Genomic DNA, 24,351 nt, shown 5'->3' with positions numbered 1-24,351 from the left:
GCAGGCTGCTGGAGGAAGAGTCGTCCAAGAGGGCCGAGCTGGAGAAGTGGCATCTGGAGCAGCAGCAGGCCATTCAGACCACGGAAGCGGAAAAGCAGGAGCTGGAGAACCAGCGCGTCATCAAAGAGCAGGCCCTCCAGGAAGCCTTGGAGCAGCTGCAGCAGCTCGAGCTCGAGCGGAAACAGGCACTTGAGCAGTACGAGGTCAATTACGCCCATCCCTGCAAATACGTGCATTTAAATTCTTAAACATTTAAAAACAAGAAAATATTTATTTGCTCTGCCATAAAAAGCTGTGTGAGAATGTTGCTTAGCTGTAAGTAAGGGTTTTTCACAGGCCTTGAGGTATAACAGTTGGAATTCAATCGGGAGACTGAAACCACACAGTAATTTGAACAAGGAAGGTTTAATATAATCAGCTTTTAACTACAACAGAGGATTACCTACTGAACAGCCAAAAACTCTTAAGAATACAGGAAGAGCAGACACAGGAAGCAGCCACTGCCCCCATCCCCACTCCGGCTGGGACAGAGCACGCAGGGAAGGAACACACACTCTGCTCTATAAGCCCAGTGCTGGGATCTGGTCCTCCTTGGAGAGGGCATGGCCTTGGCCCCTGGACGGCAGGAAAGCCCAACGAAGCACTGTGATGGGGAAGCTACCCTCTGGGGCGCTGGTGGCAGCTGCCCACAGGGGAGGTGCCACTGAAACCCACTAGATGGACACCGTGGGTGTCCCACGTGCCACAGGAGCTGCTGAGATGAGCACAGCGGAGCCTGGAGGCAAAGCCCCCACCTCTTCCAGTGTCCTGCCAGCTCCTCCACTGATGAAGCTTAAGTGGGGCCCGCTGGCGAGGGTCACAGGCAGGACAGCGAAGGGTGGATTTGGAGTCGAGAGGCAGTAAGGCGTCACTGGCCAAGAAGTATCTTATACGTCATCTGTAATTAGTGTGAATTAGGTCCTTGGGGGACCTCGGGCAGGTTATTTAACTGCTCTGAATCCTAGTCTCCACCTGTGTACCATGGGGGTAATAATAGCCCGTGTTTCTGTGGCTGGAATGACTTAATGAGATAATCCATAGGCATGGAGCAAGTGCCCAATCAGTGTTATTTGGCTCTTAAACTACCTGTGTGTTTGCAGAGTCTAAAGTCTGCTCTTGTTCCAGGGAGTTAAAAAGAAGCTAGAGATGGCAGCTAAGACGACCAAGAGCTGGAAGGACAAAGTGGCCCATCATGAAGGATTAATTCGATTGATAGAACCAGGTAACACACTCTCTGAAGTAATCAGATATTTAGTCAATTTTTCTGTTTTATTTGTGTACTTGAATTGTGCTAAAAAAAAAAAAAAACTTTCTTAGCCCAAATATACAGGAACCCAGCTCTTTGCAATAAACTTTTCTTGAATTTCTTTTGCCTTCTGATAGATGAGAAGGCCTGTTTAATTCCCTTTGTGTACAAATTCTGATGGTTTTGCCTCCTATGACCTTTATGGATATTCCTCAGAAAAGAAAATAAAGTAGAAAAATGTACTCTCTTGTCTATAGAAAAATGATAATGTTAATTGAAGAATATAAGACCTTGTATGTTTGATGCGCGTTTGTCTCTTAGGTTCAAAAAGCGCTCACCTGATCACTAACTGGGGCCCGGCAGCTTTCACCCAGGCAGAACTTGAGGAACGACAGAAGAGCTGGAAAGAAAAGAAAACCACAGAGTGAGCCGTCGTTACGTCAGCTGTGTGGGTTGCAGGCACAGCTGCAGAACCTTATGCTAAAGACAGAAGGCCCTGGATTTTCTGCTTCTAATCCAGCGCCTCCTGTGGGGTCAGTATACTAAAGAAGCCTTCTTATTTATCTGCCAATAAGGAAGGGCTTACCTGAAAAGAAAAAAAAAAAAGTCAACATTGTCAGGCTCTTTATTTACTCTTCTTTCTTTGAAAACCTCAGCTTCTGAAAATTCCCTTCAGCTCCCTCAGATTCTTTTTGGAGGCGGCGGTGCAGAGAGCTCAGTGGCGTATGACCAGGAGCCGGGAGGCGCTCAGATCCCTGGGTATCGGAACCTCTGTGGGCTGGGGCTGTTTTTGCAGCAGCGTATTTCCTCCTCCAAGTGCTTGTTTCTAAACTAAGTTGGCCACTCTGCTTACCATGGTCCGCGGTAGACGTGGACTGCCTCTGACCACAGCTGCTCAGCTGGAAAAGGCACTTCTCCTGGACGTGGTCCTCGCTCGGACTGAGGGGTTGCCATTCGTGTCTTTGGTTGTACAGGTTTAATGCCATGTGAGCAATTGGCATCTAGCTCCAGAGGCACTGTCTCAAGGGAGCAGAAGTCTTTTTAATAATGCTTTGGCTGAGATAGATACTTAAGAATCAAAGATAACACAGAGATGAACTAAGTGAATCCCATTCAGAATGATGTTTTGATACTAATTGAATTCTTCCTACTATTTAAAATGGTTTCAACCATCCATGTGCTGGCAGACCCCTCGGTTTTACATTTGTAGTTACTGTACAGAACATCTCTGGTGTGTGTGAATGCTTGTCCTAATCAGACCTTTGCCTTAATAAACAGCAGTATGATCATTCCTAGAAATTACACATGAAAAAAGTTTTTAAAATGTATTTTTGTGATGTGCTGTGTTGAGAGGGAACAAAATATTTATAATTTTCATTCTTACCTAAATATTGTACAATGTAATATGCTGAATTTTCTTAATTTTTTGGCTAATTTTCTAAGATATGTTAAAAATGTTTTGTATGGTTCTTGTTTGTTTTAGTCAATTGGAGTCGGTAAGAAAATAAAAAAATATGGGAAGAGCATACATTTTAAGCTGTCTGATTTAACGGAACAGGAGGGTAAGGTTGTGTGTATGTGTGCATGTTTCCATATAATGAGGTGAACTTGGATTTAGGGACACTTCCTGAAATACTGGATTTGCAGTTTGTAGCCCCCAAACCGACACTGTCACGAAGTTAGCTATGGCCTCGAGTTTGCCGCTTGAGTCACTGATGTGGGAAACCATGGTGGATGCGTCAGCTTACAAGCGGGAACTCACACGGATAATTTCTCCCTCGTCCTCACTATTCCCTCCAAATCCTCTTGCCTCTGCTTTCCCGAATTTTCTTTTCTGCCTCTCCTGTTTTTCTTTCAGTTTTTACCAGAGTAAACAGTGTGGGTTTTTTTGTTTTTGTTTTACACGGTTGCCAAGATTAAAAAATGCCTTTTGTGGATTAAGCAGGCCCACTTAGTGCAGCCTGATCATGTCTTGGAAAGCTGAGATGTGGAGGGGCAGTGTCTGGAGACGTTTTTGGTGGTCACTACTGGGAGTGTTCCTGGCATCTAGAGGGTAGAAGCCAGAGGTGTTGCTATATACCCTGCAATTCATCGGACGGTCTTTGTAACAAAGAATTACCTGGCCTGATCAACATTCTCTGCAGAAAGGCACATTCTGGTCCAGAACAGAACAGGCTCTTGGCGTCAGGGTTTCCCTAGGAGGGGTGTCAGGACTTGACCTCGTTGGTGTAAATGGAATGCATGTGGGAGGACAGCGGCCGAGTGCTCGGTGAGCAGGCAGAGGGCAGGAGCCGAGGCTCGCCCGTGTGGGGCACTGTGCTTCAGAGACTCTGTAAAGGCCTTTTCCGCTTATGTGCCAGGGAAGTTGCTTCGTATATGCTTTAAAGTCTTCCTAGGATCCAGGCTGCTGAGGCGGGAAATGTAAAGCTGCCATGACCTTGAGTGTGGGGAGGGGCTGTCGGAACCATTTCAGCAGCTGGGGAGGAATGAGTGTGCAGATTTATGGCCCGGCTGTTAATGTCCCTCACAGAGCACCGGTGCCTGTTCCACTTGGCACGGCCTCCATCGTGCCTCCACAGCCGTGCCAGCAAGTCACAGCTGTCCTGGCAGAGCAGGGATGGGGTGACGTCAGGCCACGGGGAGTGGGAAAGAGGCGCGGCCCAGCTTTTACCAGATCATAGTAGGGCCTCAGCATTGACTGCAAGAATCAGTATTAGGAGTACTTTAAGGTCCATCTATTTCTTTCCTCTTGTTCTTCCCTCTACTTCCTTCTGTATTTTTATATTCATTTTGAGACCCATAAAAGTCACCCCTCAACTTAGGAAGCAAAATGGTGATATCTACTCATGCTAGAGACAACACCTGCCTGCAGGCCAGTGGTCCCCCCAAGGGCAATGAGGCAGGTGTCCACAAGGAGACCCTGCAGGGGGTTCACTGCAGCTTTGTTCAGGATGACCCAAAGCAGCAGCAACCCCAGTACCCATCAACTGAAACAGATCTGTGGATGTGGTGTGTTCAGACAGGAATCCTATACTTCATTTAAAAGTAGCATTACTGAGAGATGAATTTCACAGCAACGTGGATGAATTTCACAGACATTTTGTTGAACGAAGAAGCCAAACACAGAAAATACTGCTTGACCCCATTTATATTAATTTCTAGAACCGGCAGAGCTAATTTGCGGTTTTTGAAGTCAGAATTGTGGTTACCTGGGGGTGGAAAGGAAAGTTATTGACTGGAAACAAGTGAACTTTCTGGGATGCTGGAAATGGGTAGTGGTTACATAAGTAAAATATATCAGCTTTATACTCAAGATTTGTAGTTTTCTCTTTTGTACTAGTGCCTCTAGAATGCTGGGCTGGCTAGTCCCTGGGGTCAGCTGGTCCAAAGCCCTCCCCTTTGCAGAGGACCTGGAAGGGGACCAACCACATCTACCCAGGAACAGCTGACCGTCTTCTAGGATGTGGTTCATGACGCCACCTGCCTCCTCTGGGTTCTTTAAATACATTTGATGTTACACGGTTTTATCGTGGTGTGTTTCTGTCTCCCACCACACAGCTGGTTCCATGTCCCTGCTTCACCCCTCTGGAGGAGTGGGCCCTGACCCCTTCTTGTCCTGTGCCCACCTTCCACTGACCTTTCTGAGGTTGCTGAGTCTTTGCCCTTGGGGAGTGGGTAGATCTGTGGTGGACACTGAATTCCATCCAGGGCCAGCCTCAGATTCCTCTTCCATGTCTACTATGTAGATGCAGCATACTGATTCGCAGGGTCGTTCACCCACAGGAATGAAGGCCTTTCTCCCTGTTTGTGTCCACCTCCTCAACAGCTGTCCTCAGGGCCCGGATGAGGGCCGGAGGACGTGATGAGTGGGAGAGGGAAGCTTTCTCTAGCAGCCCCCACTCCAGTCAGCCCCGAGCCCCGCATCCTGCCCTTCTTCCCCATCTAAATCTCTCATTTCCTGTCCCAGGTCCCCCAGCCTCTTGCCCGCAGTCAACACTCTGCCTTGAGTAGCAGCCCATGATGGGTCTCTTGATTACAGGGTGTCTTAGGTGTTCCTCTTTGAGTTCATCCTGTGTGGGCCTCTCTGCACTTCCTGGACTTGGGTGACTCCTTTCCCAGGTTCAGGAAGTTTTCAGCTATTATCTCTTCAAATATTTTCTCAGGCCCTTTCTCCTTCTGGGACCACTATGAGTACTGGTGCCCCCTGATGTTGTCCCAGAGATCGCTTAACCCTGCCCATCTCCACCTCACTTAGTTGTTCTTCTGGGGCTTTGTCTTGTTCCTTCTTTCCTAGGATGCCCAGGCTAGTGCTGACTCACTGAAGGACAGAGTCAGGGCTCCAAAGGCTCTGGGGCTGCTGCCCACCCACTGGCAGGTGAAGCCAGGGCCTGGGGCTACTGGCAGGCAGAGCTGGTCCCTGGAGTCTGGCTGGAGGGCCAGGGGTCCTGGAGTTCATTTTAGATCATTTGCGGGGGGTGGAAGCAGTTCCTGACTCACTTGGGTAAGGGGCCTGGCGTGTCCTGAAGGTTGCGGTGGTCTGCTAGTGGACAGGACCAGCCAGGGCCCAGTTGGGGCATTGCAGCTTTCTGCTTCTGGTGTCTGCCTCGATGGTGGGCAGGGCTGAGTCTGGAAGCAGCTGTGGGCTCTTTGGTCTTCAAGCAGCCTATTTGCTGGGCCGTGTCTCCGCCCAGTTAGTTGCTTGGCTTGAGGCACCTGCAGGTTGTTAGGCTAATGAGCTGGAGGGAGATTTTCAAAATGCAGTCCCCTAGCCTCAGCCTCAGCCAGCGCCAGCGTCCACACAGCTCCTAAGAAGGGCTGCTGCCAGTGTCTGTCCTCAAGGTGCACTGCAGCCGTGCCCCCGTCTTTCCAGGAGACTCTCCAAGACCAGTAGGTAGGTCTGGTCCAGGCACCTATCACATAACTGCTTTTGCCCCGGTTCGCATGCGATTTTGTGAGCCCTCTGAGAGTGGAGTCTCTGTCTCCCTGGTCCCAGGAGGCTCCTGCAGTTAAGCCCTGCTGGTTCTTCAAAAGCCAAATATTTGGGGGGCTCCGGTTCCCAGTGCTGGACCCCTGGGGCTGTGGGGCCTAATTTGGGGCTCAGAATTCTTGCTCCTGTGGGAGAATCTTTGCAATGTAATTATTCTCTAGTTTGTGGGTCACCCCCACCCCGGGTTGATGGGGTTTGATTATATCGTGAGTTTGTTGCTCCTTCCTGTTTTGGTTGAATTAAGTTCTGTGGACCCTACTCAGGCCTAGCCTGGCTGAGGCTCTCAACTTTGGCAGGGTAGGGTTCTTTTTCTGTCGGGATTCAAGCAGCCAGCAATGAAACCAAAGTTGAAATTGACACAGCATAAGCTTTACTCAGTGGCCAAAAAAATGAAGAAGCAGGAATTAAGTACACAAATCAACTTCTCACCCACCTGGCAAGAGGGATTAAATTATAGAGTAACAACAGAGGGAGGAGTGGGACTGACTCTGGGGAGGCCTTGTGCTTTAGCCTGTGGGGAAGGGGGCAGGGGCTGTGGGGGTGCCATCCCCTGACCGTCCCTTTTTGGTCCTTGGTGTCTGGTTTTGGCCACTGGTAGGTGTGTTATTTAATATGCTAATGTAGTAAATTCAACATATAATGATACTCAGGGTCTGCTGGAGGTCAGACTCGGCATCATCTTTGGTGCTAGCTGGTTCCATCTAGGTTTTTCTTTTTTTTTTTTTAAACGTTAAAAATCTGCTTTTCTTATTAAGTAATACAGAGTTTTACCAGAAGGCCGATTAAAAAAACAATCTTTGAAATGTCACCTGCCAGGGTCCAGCCCCAACAGGATCCAGGGGTACCCTCAGGATGATGGCTTAGGCGATAAGGATAGCAAAGCGGAGAGCAGGGCTTGATCTTCCTTGATAAACACAGAAAGCCAATGAAGCTCCTGTGTTCCAAGGAGTCATTCTGAAAGAAGAACAGAGAGAGAAGAGGAGGGAAAAGGAAAAAAGAACGACACGGGGAGACCAAGCTTCGGTGAGCGAGGCCCATAACTTTATTTTCAAAAGGAACTTTTATACCTTGACTTGTACATAGAGGGAAATGAAAGATGCAAAGTCATACAGAGTCAGCCCAAACATTACATCTGTTTATCAAAACCAGGATTTTTTCTGCACACCTTTCCCATAAACAATGTTGTGTACATTATCTTCTGGCCTTGGAGGCCTGTGGACATTTTATGACTCTTTTTTGATAAAGGCTGATCAGCCAGAAAACTTATTTTCCCTTAAAGTGTTTCTTCTTTATTTCTCCCAGCCTCAGAAAGTACTAAACAGAGTTACATTCTCATGGAGCAAAGGTGCAGTGAGTTACAACAAAGAAAGAACCAATTAGCTCAAAGGTCTGATGTGGTTAATTCCAAGGCTGCTACTTGTTTTTCTTACATTCCAACTATATTAACCAATGCACTCCCAGGTGCACAATGGATAAGGGATATGGGCACTTGGCAGCAAGCATTGGCCTAATAATGAAGCCCTTTACCAGTACTATGTATTCTAATAATTTTTCATCCCTTAAAGGACTCGATGCTCATTAGGACTTTTAGAATGTTTAGGTTTCCCGTGCCTTTCAAGGTTGGGGAGTTGTGAACAATCAAGTGTGTTAACTGCAAGAGTATGGATAAACCTGTCAGGCAAGCTAGAATGCCAACAGAGGGGTTTGAATTGAGATACTCCTATCATGCCCATTAACTAAAGCCCTAAGTTGATTTTTTTCCAGAGAAAGGTGGTCGGGGATAGCCCCCTGTTAATGACAGAAGAGTTGGTGAAAGGCATAATATAATAAACAGTAGACAGATTTCGGTTTTGGGGTAGATGCCCGAGCAGATTCAGGGGGTCCCTGGAGGCCTGATCCGCCTTTGCCTGTCAGGTCTCTTCCCCATGACCTTTGTCATGGGTGGGATCTCCCGTGGTGGCTCCCGGCAGTCACTGAAATAAAATCTTGATATACAACCCAAGTTGGTATATCACTAAAATATATTCTTAACAGAATAAAAGCCTATCGTCAGAACGCTGGTTGAAAACACAGAAGCTCTATGGAGGCAGTAAGTTGGGAGCTAGTCATGTTTGAAATCTGCCGTCAGTGTTTCATTGTTGAAACCCAGAAGTTAGAGTAAATTGAACTGATGGTATAAACTAGTACCGTGGTTTTCTACCAGATTCTGGAAGAGTAGGATTATCGAGAGCTTTTAGCTTATAAACTTAAATATCCATTTTTGTGGGGTTTTCTTCTTATCTCTGGACCCTTTAACTTAGATTCATGTCCCCTCCTGCTAACGGTGGGGGAGGTGGCAGTTGTGAGCAAGGACATTCCTGCTAAAGGGTGGTGATTCATGGGTTTTGAGCAAAGACTTGGAGCAGCTCCAGCAACTCTCCTTTGTGTCTTTGGTTGTAGAAGGTCTTTCCTGGTAGGTTCTGGTCTTTTCCATTGACAGTTGTCCTGTGGATCGTTGTGATTTCGGTGTGCCCGGGAGAGGTGAGCTCAGGGCTTTTCTTTTCCACCGTCTTGGCCAGTCTCGCCCACAGGTCTCTGTGGGTCTCTGAGAGCAGTCTTCTTGGAGCCCCAGTTTCTGTTTTCCTCCTCTGTTCTCAAGGTTGCTACCCTTCCTGTGTCAGCCAGGCCCACCCTGGACTGAAGCCCACAGTCTGGTTTCAGGGCTGCCAGGACTGCTGCCAGCCCCATGCTCACCTGTCCACCCACCCGCTCCGGAGCCCAGGCCCACCCCCTCCTCCTAGCAGCTGCACCTTGCTGCCAACCTCGGCTGTCTGCTCCCCCACAGAGGGCATATGCATCTGAAATATTTCTTCTCAGGGAGCATGCCCGGAACCCAGAAAAGGTGTAGAAGATTTCATCCCCGAGTCCCAAGGCCCTGTTCTCACAGCACTATTGGCTGTAAGATAAAGGGTCTGCATGAACGGCTTCTTTCTACAGTGCCTGCCCTCACAGCCTGAGGTTCTAACTGGTCAATGCTTGGCTTTCACAAGTACCAAGCGGGACCTACTGTATAGCACAGGGAACTCTGCTCAAAGTTATGTGGCAGCCTGGATGGAAGGGGAGTTTGGGGGAGAATGGATACATTTATATATATGACTGAATCCCTTTGCTGTCCACCTGAAATTATTACAACATTGTTAATTGACTGTACCCCAACATAAAAACACAGACACAAATCTATGCCCTATACAATCATCATTTAATTACCCCGTGAATATTTGTAGGGACTGGAATCTAATGGGAATTGAACTGTTTAATGTGTTCTGTAATAAGCTGATGTACATGCACGAACATGTGGTAGATAATTAATTCATGATTATACATGTGTTACATATGTGTTACATATGAAAAAGCATGTGTATTTATATACGTGGAAGGTCACATAATCCACAATGTACATAGGAATATTAGTTTTTAAGATATTGTTTAATACTAAAAGTACTTAAAGATGCTGTTATTGTCTCATAAACAAGTTGTTCAGGGACTCATTTAAGTAGAATTTCAGTTTTGGGTGCTGACGGTAGAGCTGGAGCTTCTTACTTGCATCACAGAGAGATATGTTATTTTCTTTCCCTGATTTAGAAGAACAAAATAACAGATATACTACAAAGACTCTTCATTTTAGGAGGTTATTTTTAATAATGCTAGTTACTGGTATAAGGACTATAGTTCTAAGACAGTAGAAAGTAGATCTCCTTTTTCCAATGATACTACATGGGTGATCAGTGGTTTGTCTTTCTATTCATGTTACTGTTTTTTTTTCCCCCAAGACTTTCCTACATGAGTTTTATTTAAAGCACAAATAAGTATTTATCTTTACGTAATGGCAAATGGTTCAAATAAGAATCATTGACTAATACAGGGCTTTAAATGTGAAACAAAAGTGTTTTTAAAGAAACAAAGGTTATATATATACTAAAGGGACCTGGAGTCTACAAGCAGATTCCAAAAATGAAATCAGTAGAAAATCTGTGGTGAAACCATAACACCGCACCCGTGCCTTGGAGAAGGGCTACTAGACAGCATTCAGTCAGCTGAAGATGGACTGACTGGTAGCGGTGTGTCCACACAGAAATCTCAAGTCGTTTCCGCTTGCGTAGAATCATCCAGATCTTCCTCAGACTGAAGGGACAACTCTGTGGCTTTCTTCTTTCCCATATTCCCAAAAAGGCTACATAGAGTTCAACGCTTGATGAGCTGCACACAACAGCAGTTCCTTAGGAGCCAACATTCCGGGTGCGTCAGATTTCCCTATGAGAAACAAACCTGGACGCTTACAGCAGAGTATCTAAATGGGCAGGTCCTTTGCTCTTCCTTCTGCTTATGTACAATATCTCCTTTCAAGACTGCTATCCCCATCATACTTGTTCCTTCACAAGTCGAAACCTTGAGGTGATATGAAGGAGATCAACATCAAGAAAAGAAAATTCAATTCAGAAATGAAGAAAACTGGAAGGTATGCAATACACCCCAGAGCATCTTGATGACCCCTGCTGCGGTGCAGTCCAGTGTACTGCTTTGGTCCGTAGATAAGTCATGGCAGCTTGAATGAGCTCATGTTCCCCATCTCAAGTACTACCCAAGTAGGAAATACTGGGCAAGAGGAGTTTGCTAGAAGAATTAGAAATTTGAAAATTAACCAATTTTTATCCCTGTGATAATTCAACACTAGTAAGGAGGCAAGTACTGAAGATTAGAAGCTAAGATTACAAGAGACCCGAGGTATTTTTAATTGTCTAGTGTAGCTGAAGTGGCATTTTGTCCATATAGGATGAGATCCCTGTTGGACTATTAGAGCCTGTTTTATGTAGCAGTAATGGGTGAAGAACTGTTAAAGCTGCAATAATGAATGGGAGGATAAAGTGGAAGGTGATGAATAGGGTGAGTGGCTTTTGTCAACTGAGAATCCTCCCAAGATTCATTTGGCTTGGTTAATGCCAATGTAAGGAATTGCTGAAAAGGAGATTGGTAATGACTGTTGCCCCTCAAAAGGATTTGTAACCTCATGGTAAGATACAACCTATATATGCTGTGGCTATTACCTTAAATAGTAGGATAATTCTGACATTTTATATTTCTAGGAATGTGTAAGATCCATAATACAGGCCCCTTCTTAGATGGATAAATAAGCAAAGAAAGACCAGGAAAGGTTCATTTGCATATAAATATCAAATGATTCATCTGTAGTTTGGTAGATATTAAATACAATGTATTGCCAGGAATAACCCTATTAAGATTTGTAAAATTAAATACTGGAGGCTCAAGAGGGAGGAGAATATATGTATACTTATGGCTGATTCATGTTGTATACCAGATACTCACACAACATTGTAAAGCAATGAAAATAAATTTAAATTGAAAATATTTGAAATTGAAAATAAATTTACAAAATGGAAGGAAAATTTCATCATGATGAGATTTGATGAGGCTGGTAGATCAATAAGTACAATGTTAACGATTTTGATGAATGGGCAGGATTTTACAATATTTAAAAAAAAAGTACTGAGTTGGAAAGGACCTGAATTTCAGAGTGATACAGACCCGGGTCCTACTCACGGTTCCCTGGGGAGTCACCTCGGGTGAGCTGGCCTGGGGGTCTGCGTTCTCACAGGGAGTGTGTCCTGAGGGTGTCACACCTGGACGCACACAACGCCCCCCCTCTCATTGGTGAGGCGACGGAGTCACCTTGGGTGAGCTGGGCTGGGGGTCTGCGTTCTCACAAGGGGTGTGTCCTGAGGGTGTCACACCTGTATGCACACAATGCCCCCCTTCTCATTGGTGAGGCGATGCATAGCCCTCTCGGGTTTCTCAACTTCACAGATGTGCTCTGACCGGCATTTTGTCTCTCTGCATCTAGTTACAAAGTCTTGTGGTGAGGAGCTTTCCATCTTGGCCAGAGCTGGTCTCCCTAGTGGGGATTTTGTTGACAGAGTGGCAAGCTCTGGGAAAATCCCGCAGGTGGCTGAGGTAGGTCCGTCCTGCATGGCTCCCCCTCCACAGGCCAGTGTCACTTCTGAGTGAATGAGTGAGGGCCTCCAGTGAAGGTGCCTCCCAGCCTGGCTCCCACGTCCCACCACACCAGCCACTCGGATGGCCCCAGCAGGCTGTGAGGTGGATCTCAAGGGCCTGGGGTAGAGACCAAGGAGCCCCAGGCTCTGCTCTTCCTTCAGGGCTTATGTGGCTTCCTTGATGGTCATTACAGCTTTTTTTCTGTGGTGGCCACAGCTGTTCTGCATGTCCTTCTGGGGACTCACCCAGGGCTGCAGCCCCATCACCACACTGGATGTTCTTCCTGGTTCCCCTTCGACAGCAGTGGGGTATGGCTCCCTCCGGCACTTCAGCCCTGAACACTCCCAAAGTCCAGTCCAGTGCTGGGGAAGGGCGGGTGGCCTCCTCATAAAAGCTGGCTTGTAAATAGCCTTTCTCTGAAAGAAATCCTTGTTCTCAAATGCCTCACCAATACAGTCCCCCTGGGCTCCATCTGGCAACCCACTCCAGTACTCTTGCCTGGAAAATCCCATGGACGGAGGAGCCTGGTAGGCTGCAGTCCATGGGGGTTGCAAAGAGTCAGACATGCCTGAACGACTTCACCTGGGCTCCATCAGAGCTGATTGACCACAATTCTCCTCTCATTGGTGGCTTTCACCTAACCCTATCCTGAGGTTGGGCTTCCTTGGTGGCTTGAAGTCAAGTGAAGTCGCTCAGTCGCTTCCGACTCTTGGCAACCCCATAGACTGTAGCCTACCAGGCTCCTCCGTCCATGGGATTTTCCAGGCAAGAGTACTAGAGTGGGTTGCCATTTCCTTCTCTAGAGGATCTTCCCGACCCAGGGATCAAACCTGGGTCTCCTGCTTAGCGTGAAAGAATACACCTGCCACTGCAGGAGACTCGGGTTCAATCCCTGGGTCAGGAATATCCCCTGGAGAAGGAAATGGCAACCCACTCCAGCATACTTGCCTGGAGAATCCCACAGACAGAGGAGCCTGGTGGGCTACAGTCTATGAGGTTGCAAAGAATCGGCTACGACTGAGCGACTAAACAACAATCCTGAGGTTAGGGACTCGCTTCCCTTTCTTTCTTCTTAAAGTTAACACCAGCATACATGGAATCTGGACCGTCCACCCCTGTGCTGCCAATCCCAGTCTTCTCTTCCAACCAACCCTGGGAAACTTCATGTGAACGGAGTCGCTAGAAAACCCCCAACTTCCAGAGTTCCCTGCCTGCACTCTAACCTGCCCCGGAAAATCCCACACCCAGAGCCCGCGGGCCGGGGAAATGCCCTAGTGCCGGCCGCGAGGACCCGCATGGCCGCCAGGGGGCAGGCGTGCGCTGCGGACTGTCCCGGCCGGACCAGGCGCGCTGCTCCCCGGCTCCAGCGGGCGGGGCGAGGGCCCGGGGTGGAGGAAGCCCCCAGTCTCGCGGCCCAAGGGAGCAAGCCCTGCTGCAAGCTCATTTTATCTTCAACAGTCCGGGAACTCAGCGCTGCTCTCCTAGTTTACCGATGAAGGAGGTGAGGCTCGGAGTTAAGCAGTTGCCCAAGGGGACACAAAACCCAGGTGCCCAGGCTCCAGGGCCACTCCGTCATTCCTGGCACGTGCATGTGCGGGCAAGTGCTGGCCAGCCGGGCGGCCTCGTGAGGCAAGGGTGAGAGCACCCCCGCTTCTGGCTCAGCCCCTGGGGATTTCCTCCTGGGGCCGGGGGGCCTAAGGAGGGCCCTCTTGGCGCCTGGAGGCACGTTAGTCCTGCATGCTCCACCATTCCCCCACTCCCGCCCTGGGGCAAACAGCCCTGGGCCCTGTTGCTGTAGGCATCTCAGGAAGGGGCAGCCCTCTGCCCTCTGTGGACACGCTTGGCTGGAGTCTGCCTGCCGTCTGGCCTGGGTGAGAGTGGGTGAGGAGGGAGGAGCAGCAGCCAACAAGCAAGGGCCTGTTTCCTGCCTGGCCTGACCCCAGCTGTCCCCAGGGAGGCCCCAGCAAGCCGAGTAAGGTCATCCAGGGCGAAATTCCAGCCTGAGCCCTGAGCAGTCACTTCACTTTTCTGATAAGGCTCAAGAAAGGACCCGGAGTGTCCTCCGCACACCCCCTCGCTGTCAGCACCTCTGTTGTTGGGGAGCCTCCGCTGCAGACAGCCTGCCTGGAGAAGAGACAAAGATAGACCCGGGGACAGATAAGGAGAGACAGCCAGGCAGAGAGAGGGCAAGGGACACAGATGAGGAGATGGGAGCGGGGGCAGGGCAATGGCCCAGGCGGTGGGTCTGGAGCCCCAGAGGTCAGAAGAGCTTCCCAGTTTCTCTTGCTGAGCTCTGCCTGGGCTCGGGTGTTGGAGAAAGATGCCATCATGGTGGAAACAGAAGAGCTTTTGTGTGGTAGGAAGACGATTAAGCTGGCAGTCCTGCCTCTCTGGGCTTGGTGGATGAGGGTACTGGCAGAGTCCATGTGGGGAGTGGCCACCAAGCCTCCTCGAGGCCAGGCCAGAGGGGTTGAGATGGGGGGCCCTGTACCTCAGTGGAGGGGCAGGTGGGGCACCCCTGGGACAGATGGGGCTGTACCCAGACAGCTACGTGTCTCCTGCTCAGGGCCTCTTCTTCCTCCCTATAGAATATGTGCACCTAACACTGGTGATGTGACTTGACAAGTGAGCAAGGGCATAAAGTCACAGTTGGCCTGCGGGCACCCAGTCACCATATGCAGCTGAGTCAGTCACAGCCATTTCCCCCATCCCTTGGGGGCCAGAGCCTCTGCCCCGCCTGCACACGTAGACACATCCACGCAGGTACGCGCAGGTACACACAGACGTGGTGCGACTGAGTCATAGATGCCTCCTCAAAGAGCACGTGCCTGCATGCACGCGCACACAGGTGCCTGCAGACACCACGTGCCTCTGATTCTGAGTCACCAGGCCGTTGAACCCTGAGGGAGGGTGCCCAGCGTGTGTGCTGCCTTCCCTGTTTAGACCCTGGTGCCCGTATATCTGCATGCACGTGTACGTGCCCCCCCTCTATCCTGCTACAGCCTGCTGGGGGGGTGGTCAGTAGATATTGGTGGAATGGATACACGAATGAATGAATGAATGAACAAACAAGTGAAAACGTGAGCAACACCCACACTGCTTGGAAACTTGGTACCATCGGTTGGGGCTGCGCTGCAGGGTGGGTCCCAAGTGTGTCTGCTGGGAGTTGTCCTGCTCCAAATATAGCCTCCGTGGGAGGGCTGGGAGCCAGGGCTGCCTCCCAGACTGTGACTTCACTGGGCCTGAGGCCCAGCCTCTGAGGAGTTGGAGAAAATTAACAGAGAAGAGGCCCAAGGTTTCCACAGCCAGGGCTGAAGTGTGAGACTAGAGCTGGTGGGTGACTGCGTACTCGAAGTGTCAGCGGCTTGAGCTTCAGGGTTGAGGACTGTGTGGTGGGCCCAGGAAGGACAACTTCTGAGGCAGGCCCCTGGGAACCACCTATCTGGGATGTCTTGGGCCAGATGTGCAGAAGGCACAGCCCCACTTGAGGATGGGGAAGCACCGTGCATAGGTCCATTGGTGGGTGTCAAGCCAAGGCCTCTTAGATGGCCCCCCATCTGGACAGGCCTGCTTGCAGGGCAGTTCCCATCTGCAGCTTGACTCTTCCTTCCCTAGCGGCTGTGCTTCTGCCCTATTTCATCATCTAGGATATTGCAATATTACCCCAACTGATCTTTCTGCCTTGACTACCCCCTCAAGTCCATCTTGTTCATAGCTGCCAGCTTTCTTTGTCTGAAATATAGATGTGATTCTGTAACTCCTCTGCTCAGAAGCCTTCCATAGCTTCCTGCTGTTTAGCAATAAAGGTGGCTTGCGTTAGCCTGGTGCTCAAGACCCTTTCATAACCTGCTCCTGCTTTGCCATGGAGGGCATTGGTTACGTGCTGAAGGACGGGTTCGTGGATGCTAGGCTGATGGATGCTTATAGGAATGGAGGGGCCTGGGGACTGTTTGATTTGTAGACAAATGATTAGAGGTTGGGATGCTCAAGGGGCTAGCAGTAGGCGTGGAGACATGGATGGGTAGGGGGTTGGAAGTCAAGGCGGTATTGGTTGTAAAGGACAACCCCACCCCCGCCACGTGTAATCAGGAAGGGGGTGAGGGTGAGTGCAAGGCCCCCTGGACACACTTCACTGGGGGCTGGGCCTCGGGAAGGTGGCTCCTCCCGGTCCCGGGCAGCTCTCAGGTCTGGCCGCGCCTGCCCTGCGGCCCCTCCCTCTGCCTTCCCCTGCCTGGCCTGGTTTTCTGCCTCATGGCCCAGCAGTTGTCCTCAGCCGTCCTTGAGCCTTCCTTCCTTCCACAAGATGTTTGCTTTTTTTTTTATGTGACCTATTTTTAAAGTCTTTATTGAATATGGTACAATACTGCTTCTGTTTCGTGTTTTGGTTTTTGGGCCTTGAGGCATGTGGGCTCTCACCAGGGATTGAACCTGCACCCCCTGCATTGGAAGGCTAAGTCTTAACCACTGGGCTGTGAGGGAAGTCCCCACAGGTGTTTTTATCAAGTGACTGGTTATGTGCCTGTTTGTACTCAGCAAAGCTTCAATGTTCTGAAAAATAGACTGGGAACAAAAAGTTACTGCCCTCTGGAAGTGTGCTTTCTGAAGGGAGAGACAGACGCGAAACAGTTACATGCCAGGTGGTTAATGCTGTGGGACGACCGTGAGGGCGAGGGGGTTGGGGTGCCTGCAGAGGGGCGGAGGGGGCTCAGGAAGTCTCCGATCAGGGAGTATTTGAGCGGAGATGTGACTAGAGTGAGTGTGAGCCCTGAAGATCGCTGGGGCAAGAGTGTTTCTAGGAAGAGGGAATGGCGAGCGTGGTGGCCCGGAGGCAGGACTTCTCTGCACATTTGAGCAGCATCAGTGTGGCCGATGCAGAGTGAACAGGGGTACGGAGGTAGGAGATGGGGTCAGAGGGACAGAGCAACAAGGGTTTTGCAAGCCGTGATTAGGACTTGAGCTTTTACTCCAAGAGGAGAAAGCTGGAGGGTGTTCGACAGAGAAGCAACGCTCTTCTGTGGTTTCAAAGGCCGCTCTGGCTTCTATGTTGGGAACAGACTAATGGGGTCCAAGGTGGAGGCAGGGAGCCCAGTTAGGAGGCTCCTGCAGAAACCCAGGGGGAGCTCACCCAGTGCGGCAGTGGCAAAGGTTGTCCAGTTGAGGATGTATTTTGAAGGCAGAGTAATCAAGATTTGCTGATGGATGGGCTGTAGGTGTGAGAGAGAAGAAAATTCTTTCAAGGACGAACCTAGACTTTTTGGCCAGGGTGACTGAAGATGGAGTTGCTTCTTCTGAAGTAGAAAGTTGTCTTTTGCGGCCGCTGTCACCCTTCCCTGGACCACAGCAGCCTCCAGAATGGCTCTCCACATCCTCTCTTACCAGCCTCCAGCCTGTTTTCCCTGTTACAGCTACTCCGTGAATGGGTTCTGCCTTTTTTTTTTTTGATGGTTTGCTGCTGCTGCTGCTAAGTCGCTTCAGTCGTGTCCGACTCTGTGCGACCCCATAGACGGCAGCTCACCAGGCCCCGCCGTCCCTGAGATTCTCCAGGCAAGAACACTGGAGTGGGTTGCCATTTCCTCCTCCAATGCATGAAAGTGAAAAGTGAAAGTGAAGTCGCTCAGTCGTGTCCGACTCTTAGTGACCCCGTGGACTGCAGCCTACCAGGCTCCTCCGTCCATGGGATTTTCCAGGCAAGAGTACTGGAGTGGGGTGCCATTGCCTTTTCAGGTGTGTTTTATTGGTTTCCTTTCCGAATCCTTCTACAAAAGAGCAAAACGAAAGCTCCTGGCAAGATGGTAAGGGGGGTGTGTGTGTGTGTGTGTCGCTTAGTCATGTCTGACTCTTTGCGACCCCATGGACTGTAGCCGGCCAGGTTCCTCTGTTCATGAAATTCTCCAGGCAAGAAAACTGGAGTGGGTTGCCATTCCCTTCTCCAGGGGATCTTCCCAACCCAGGGATTGAACCCAGGTCTCCTGCATTGCAGGCGAATTCTTTACCGCTGTGCCTCTGGGGAAGAGGGTTGAGGGCCCTTCCCCATCGCCATGTTCCCCACCTGTGTCCCTGCTGGGTTCGCAGAGGCAGGGGACCGGCTGCTCGGGAGGAGAGTCAGAGAAGCTCCCCCACCCCCTCCACGCAGAGAGGGGAGAGGCCTCTCCTGGGGAGGGTGGGGCCGGCTTGGGGTCACAGCAGGGGCTGGAGTCCAGGCGGCCCTGTCCCTGGGCAGGAAGGCAGACCCGAGTGTAGGCTGGAGGCCCGTTAGACCCAGAGCTCCGCCAGGAGAAGAGGCTGTGAAATTTGCAGTATCAGGTTTCGGAAAACACAGGGTCAGGGTCAGCGGAGCAGCTGGTAGTGGGGAAGGCCAGGCCCAGCTAATTTCCTGTCAGAGTGGCCCAGAGGCCCCAGCCTCTCTCTGAGCTGGCCGCAGGGGAGGAGATGCCGGGAATGGCTCACATTCCTCTGGCGGGGGCCCACGCCGAACCTCGGGGGGCCGCGGGGAGTGAGGAGGTGGACGTGCTGAGGCCAGAGGCGGGGGCCCTCTGCAGGGACCAGGCCTCTGCCGTCCAAGCCTTAGACTGGGATGGGGCCAGAGGCGGGAGAGCAGCGGCGGGAGACCATCGCAGCTGCTGGAGCTCCAGGGTAAAGGAGCCCAACCTCACATTTCAGACGAGGAAACAGAGGCTCAGACAGGACCAGATCTCAGCAGGATCGCAGGAGCATCCTGATTCTAAGCCCTGGAGCTGTTTTTTCTGGCCAGGCCCACCAGTTTCCTGGAAGGCCCTGCATTGCTAAGTTGTGTGACGGAGAGGGGTGGGCAGGCGAGCGGGCTTAGTCTGTGCTTCTCTTGCAGGGAGGCGGGAACCCTCGCTTCCACATGGGAGGCTTGCTTCCCAGATAGTCTTGCTGGGGGCTGGGTGGCCCGTGTGGAGCAGGCCGGGGGGCCCTGCGTCAGCTGAGGGCCCACCTCTCCTCCCCGTGGAGGACCCCAGCCCATCCCCACCACGGATGGGACTCTATGCCCTGGCCCAGCCCCAGGAGGATGAGGCCATGTTCCTGGCCTTGAGTGGCCTTTAAGTGGCCTGACCAGGCCCAGTGGGAGGCAGAGGTCACAGGTCCTGGCCCAGCTGAAGTATGATGTCCAGGTAGGATTGGCCCTGGACAAGGTCACATGAGCCCGGGTGCAAACCTGGCCCGTCGGATGCCACCGTGTGACCTCAGGCAGGTCAGGTAACCTTTCTAAACTGCAAAACAGAGAGGGACCACTGCCGTTCTTTCTTTCCATCAGCTTGTATGGTGGGTCTGTGACTTGGACAGAGGGTCTCCTGCCGGATGCTGTGGGACACACCCCCTCCCAAGGCTTGGAAGTGTTGCCCGTGCCCTCTCTCCACATCGCCCACCACCCCCAAGGAGTACCTGGGGAGGCTAGGCCAAGGCCTCTGCTGTCCGCCTAGCCATCCTTTCCCAGCTCTCAGCACTGGACTGTGAGACTGGGACCTTTTAAGGTGTCCCAGGCATCCGCTTGACCAGACTGTTCCTCCATCCCCTCTGTCCACCAGTCAGGCCCCAAGTTCTACAAATGCCACCTCAGGCCTGTCTCCGAGGCTTCTGCATCTATGCAGCCGCGCTGCCTTCTCAAGTCTGAACAGCCACAGTGGCCTCCAGCCACCCTCCCTCCTCACTCTCCCCCATGCACTCTTCACCAGAGAGATCTTTCTAAATACGCATCCTGGCCTGGCCTAACTGCCTTCCCTGCCCTCCTCCACGCACCTTCGCATCCCTGGACTCAGCATAAATGTCACTTATTCAGGGAAGTCTTCTTGGATCCCCAGGGCTGGACTGGGCTCCCCTCCCATCTGTCTCTGGGCTCCTAGCTGTCCCCACCCCATCACAACTCTGATCACACTAGACATCAAATCTTTCAGGTCTGGGGAATGGATTATTTTACTTGGAGTCTAGAGTAATCAGAACAGCAAACATCCATGAATGTTTTTGGAATGCCTGAAAGGTGGGCCCACGGTGCTTTGGGGTGATGGGTCTACTCGTAGTCGGTTCCATCCTACGTCTGGAGGTATGGGGGAGTGTGCCACTTATCAGGACTGACTCTGGTACCTCACATACCGAGGCCCTGGGCAGAGACATGACTTCTGGCCACCTCTGTCTGGTGAGGCTCAAGCAATGTGGTCATGGGAGGAACCCCCAGCCTCACCTGCTAAACTCAGCTGCCACCAGGAAATTCAGATGTTGACAGAGGCAATGGGTGGGCTCATGTCAGACAGCATCTGCATGTGTAAGTGGGTGTGTGCTCGTGCAAGTGGACACGTATGAACATGCAGCTGCCGCCTGTTGTCTGTGTGTGAGGGCGTTTGTGTGTAAGTACCCCCTTACAGCGACTCCTTTCCCAGCCTAGCCTGTGCTGGGTGCTGGTGCCTTGCACACACCTGTCATGACTTGTATCACGGTACTTTATCTGTAGGATGCTATATTAATTTTCTGTTGCTGTTGTAACAAATCACTACAAACTTAGTGGCTTAAAACAGCAGACTTATTATCTTACACTTCTGGAGGTCACAGTCCAGAGTGGGTCTCACTGGGCTAAAATGAAGGCGTCAGCAGGTCTGTGTCCCTTTTGGAGGTACTCCCGGCTTTTGGGGGCTGCCCACGTTCCGTGGCTCATGGCCCCTTCTGTCTTCGAAGCCAGCGATGGCTGAGGGAGTCTTTCTCAGATTACCTCACTCTGACGTTCACTTCTGCCTCCCTCTTCTGCATGTAAGGACTCTTGTGATGACATGGGGCCCATCTGGGCTGGTCTCTGGAGGTCAGTTGATGGGCAGCCTTAATTCCATCTGCAACTGTAATTCTCCTTTGCCATGCTGCATAGCATGTTGGCAAGTCCTGGGGATGAGGATGCAGATGTCTTTGGGGCGGGGATGACATTGTTCTGTGTGTCAGATATGCTCTGCCCCTTCTGTCACTTGTGAGCTCTTTGGGCCTGTGCTGGGTCTGATTGATCTGCATGCCCCTCGGGAGCAGGACACTGGCCAGCCCGCCCTAGGTGCTTATTACATATTTGTTGAATAAATCTGATTTGGCCAACAGCTTATGGAGAATCCATTTTGTGTTGAGTACTTTGACATCACAGTTTTTCCTCCCATTTGATAGGTGAGGAAGATAAAGCTCAGAGAAGTTAGGATCCACCCAAGGCCAAAGAGCTAGTCAGTGACAGAGCAGAAGCTCAGTGTACCCCGACCTCGGGTCAGCAAGGCTGACACCTTAGTTCCTTCGAGTCTGGGGTGCTGAGAGAGACCAGTCCTGGACCTTTGGTGGTGGCCATGAAAATGCATCTCTTGAGTTTCAGGCTGGCCTTTGCCGCTGTGCTCATGCCCACCGCTGTTTGCTCCCAGGCCTGCGGGCTGCCCTTGACAGGGAGTCCTGGCATGAGGATTCCCCACTGGACTTGTTGCTGTCTTAGACCTAAACTGCAGCCTGAGACTCTTCTACTCTCCCTTCGTGCTCCTGTCTCTCCCTGGTAGGGGTCAGACTCCATCAGTCTCGTGTCTCTCCCAGCTCCCCCGACTCCCTACCTACTTCTCACTGGAGATGTCTCACACAGAGGAGATGGGGAGGAGGATGCCGTCCTGGTTGGTGGGGACCCCACATGGTCCCTGGAGCTGGTAGTAGCTCAAATGCTAGAAATTTCACTGGTGAGAACCCAGGGAAGTTTCCTAGAGGAGATGAATTCTGTGGCAGGTGTGATACTTCAGGAATTTGAAAAATATGGGGGGAACAGTGCCTTCAAAAGATGGGCCGCTTGCTGCTCACTTGTCCTGATGCCCCGTAACGGGAGGAAGAGGGTAAGCCCCCAATAAGCAGCTCGTGGGTGAGGGGGACAGCACGCAGCCTAGGTGAGGGGGAGGCTACAAAGAGGCCCTTGCCTCTAGCAGTGGGGGACAGCTGTGGTGGAGTGGCAGGTAAGGACAAAGAGAGTTGCAGAGCTCCGGATGAGTCTGAGCACTCGGCCAAGGTAGTTGTATGGGGGTCAGGCTGTACTGGGTAAATATGGCACCCTGAGGTCACTGAAGCTGCAGCCTCCCTGACCCTCTGGGCTGGCAGGAGTGGCCCGCACTTCCTTGGGAGAACTCCCACCTCTCCTGCACTGAAAGATGCCACTGAGGCCTCGCCCCCACAGGGCAGCGGGTCCCCTCCCAGGAGCAGCACCTGCTTCCTCTCCTGTCTGCTAAGGACAATGATGAGGGTGGAATTCCAGAAGAATCTGGCTGGGGACATGCTGGGCCTGATAAGGGGGAAGGAAACTACCCTAGGAAAGACTAAGAACCATGGTGGGTACTGGCAGAAGGCAGGGGGATTTCCTGGGATTGGATTTGTGAGTGTTTGAGGCAGCTGGAATGGAAGACTGGATCAGCCAGAATCCATTGACGTGAGGGCACGTTCTTCAGACATAGAATTTAATACCCTAGCTAGGATGCCAGGGGGTGGAGCAGACACTCCTAGAAGTCTTTTGGAAAAAGTCACGGCCAGCACTCAACAGAGTGGAAATACCCAAGTTTCCCTGGCAGACAGTAGAGAAGAAATCCATGACAGCTGAAGAAAGTGGCCACTTGGAGTGATGTATTATGTAAGGTCGGTATGGACAGGCAAGGACGGAGGGCCAGGCAAGTGGACAAGTGTATCGAGCATGGTGTCCCCAGGGGCCAAATGGATGGGCAGCCAATAGGTTCTGCTTAACGTCAGCAGCTGGGGAAGCAGACAGGAATGGAGGAGCAGGAGCGGGGCAGCAGAAAGTCAGGGTCCCCGCTCAGTTCCCAGACCCGAGCCCGTTTTCAGACATGGAAGCCATCTCCTGAAGAGGCGGCCAGGGCTCTAGGACGAAGGACCCTACAAAACAGCCACCAGTATGTATCATCATGATTCCTTCAGTTTTCCCCAAAGGTCTATAACCATTTATTTGAGTGACTGTTCACTAGAGAAAGGGGGCCACCAGGCAGATTTTGAGTCATATTAACACTTGGAGGCTCCAGGCATCTCGCAGGCTATTTGTCAGCATGGGGCCCATGGAGGTCAGGGAGCAAGTGGAATCCTGGCTACAGCTGGGCTTGCACTGGGTCCACGACCCATGCAGTGTTTAATTAGAATTCACGCACTCTGGACCCCACGCTGGGTGCCTGGCCTAGTGGGCAGGAGCCTGTCACAGCAGAGAAAGCTCAGTGGAAACTTCTGAAATTGCCTTCTCCTCGTTCCCTCATCCTGCTCAAGGTAATAGATAAAAAAAACAACACCTCATCCAGGGGTGATGGCAGAAACAAATGCCACTGTTAACAACTTAAAGGACGAATGGGTGGCGGTCCTACCATCTCTCCATTTAATTCACCAGTCTGACCTTTGCAGAAATTGACCAGATCCTGGAAGAAGACTGCAGGCTTCACCAAGTGATAGCTCTGTTTGCAGCTGCTGTGCCTGTGGAATCATTCCTAGAGCAGATTCATAAGGCTTTAGGTATGCACTTTGCGGTCATTTGGCAAATGCCTTCTTTTCCATTCCAATTTGAAAAGAGGATCAGAAACAGTTCACATTCACATGAGATGAACAACAATATTCATTTACAGTTTCACCTCGGGGCTACATTAACTGTCTTGCCCTTTGTCATAATATAATCCCCAGAGATCAGGGCCACGTGAGTATCACAGTGATCCATTACATCAGTGACACCATGGTGGTAAGACAGGATGAGCAAGAGGTGCCTCTGTGCTGGAGGCCGTGGCGAGGTCACATGCTGTGCAGAGCAAGGCATATAAACCTGCGAAGACTCAGGGACCTGACACTCCAGTGAAGTTTGTAAGGGGCTCAGCAGCCAGGGGTATGCAAGGATATCCCCTCCCAAGTAAAAGAAACAGGTGTATCTTGTATCTTTTACAATGGTGAAGACAGCACAGGGCCTGGCTACCCTTGGTGGAAGGTTGCTCTTGGTTAGAGACAGCCCCTTACTCTGGGAGAGATGGAAGGCTGCCGGCTGCTGGTGGGT

General features: G+C 51.0%; 1 protein-coding gene and 1 long non-coding RNA gene across 6 annotated transcripts in view; both read left to right on the top strand.

Moving 5' to 3' along the window:
* SWAP70 (switching B cell complex subunit SWAP70) overlaps positions 1 to 2,811 on the top strand; it is a 98,288-nt gene extending 95,477 nt beyond the window's left edge. For 2 of the 5 annotated variants that reach the window (XM_055548667.1, XM_055548665.1), the window contains exons 10-12: positions 5 to 203; positions 1,165 to 1,261; positions 1,607 to 2,811. In XM_055548667.1, the coding sequence (XP_055404642.1) occupies positions 5 to 203; positions 1,165 to 1,261; positions 1,607 to 1,713 (403 nt within the window). In that variant the 3' untranslated portion in view covers positions 1,714 to 2,811. Of the gene's footprint in view, positions 1 to 4; positions 316 to 1,164; positions 1,262 to 1,606 lie in introns of all 5 variants that reach the window. The other 3 variants (XR_008703022.1, XR_008703023.1, XR_008703024.1) reach the window with 3 other exon arrangements.
* A 3,180-nt stretch (positions 2,812 to 5,991) lies between these two features.
* The window catches only part of LOC129628959 (uncharacterized), a 58,275-nt gene continuing 39,915 nt past the window's right edge, over positions 5,992 to 24,351 (top strand). The window contains exon 1 of the long non-coding RNA XR_008703017.1: positions 5,992 to 6,176. This is a non-coding gene — a long non-coding RNA (uncharacterized LOC129628959). The remainder of the gene's footprint in view (positions 6,177 to 24,351) is intronic.

The sequence above is a fragment of the Bubalus kerabau genome, chromosome 15 (genome assembly GCF_029407905.1).
Source record: "Bubalus kerabau isolate K-KA32 ecotype Philippines breed swamp buffalo chromosome 15, PCC_UOA_SB_1v2, whole genome shotgun sequence".
NCBI classification, from domain to species: Eukaryota; Metazoa; Chordata; class Mammalia; order Artiodactyla; family Bovidae; genus Bubalus; species Bubalus kerabau.
The sequence above is the reverse complement of the archived record's forward strand: the minus strand, read 5'-3'. Positions and strand labels throughout refer to the sequence as shown.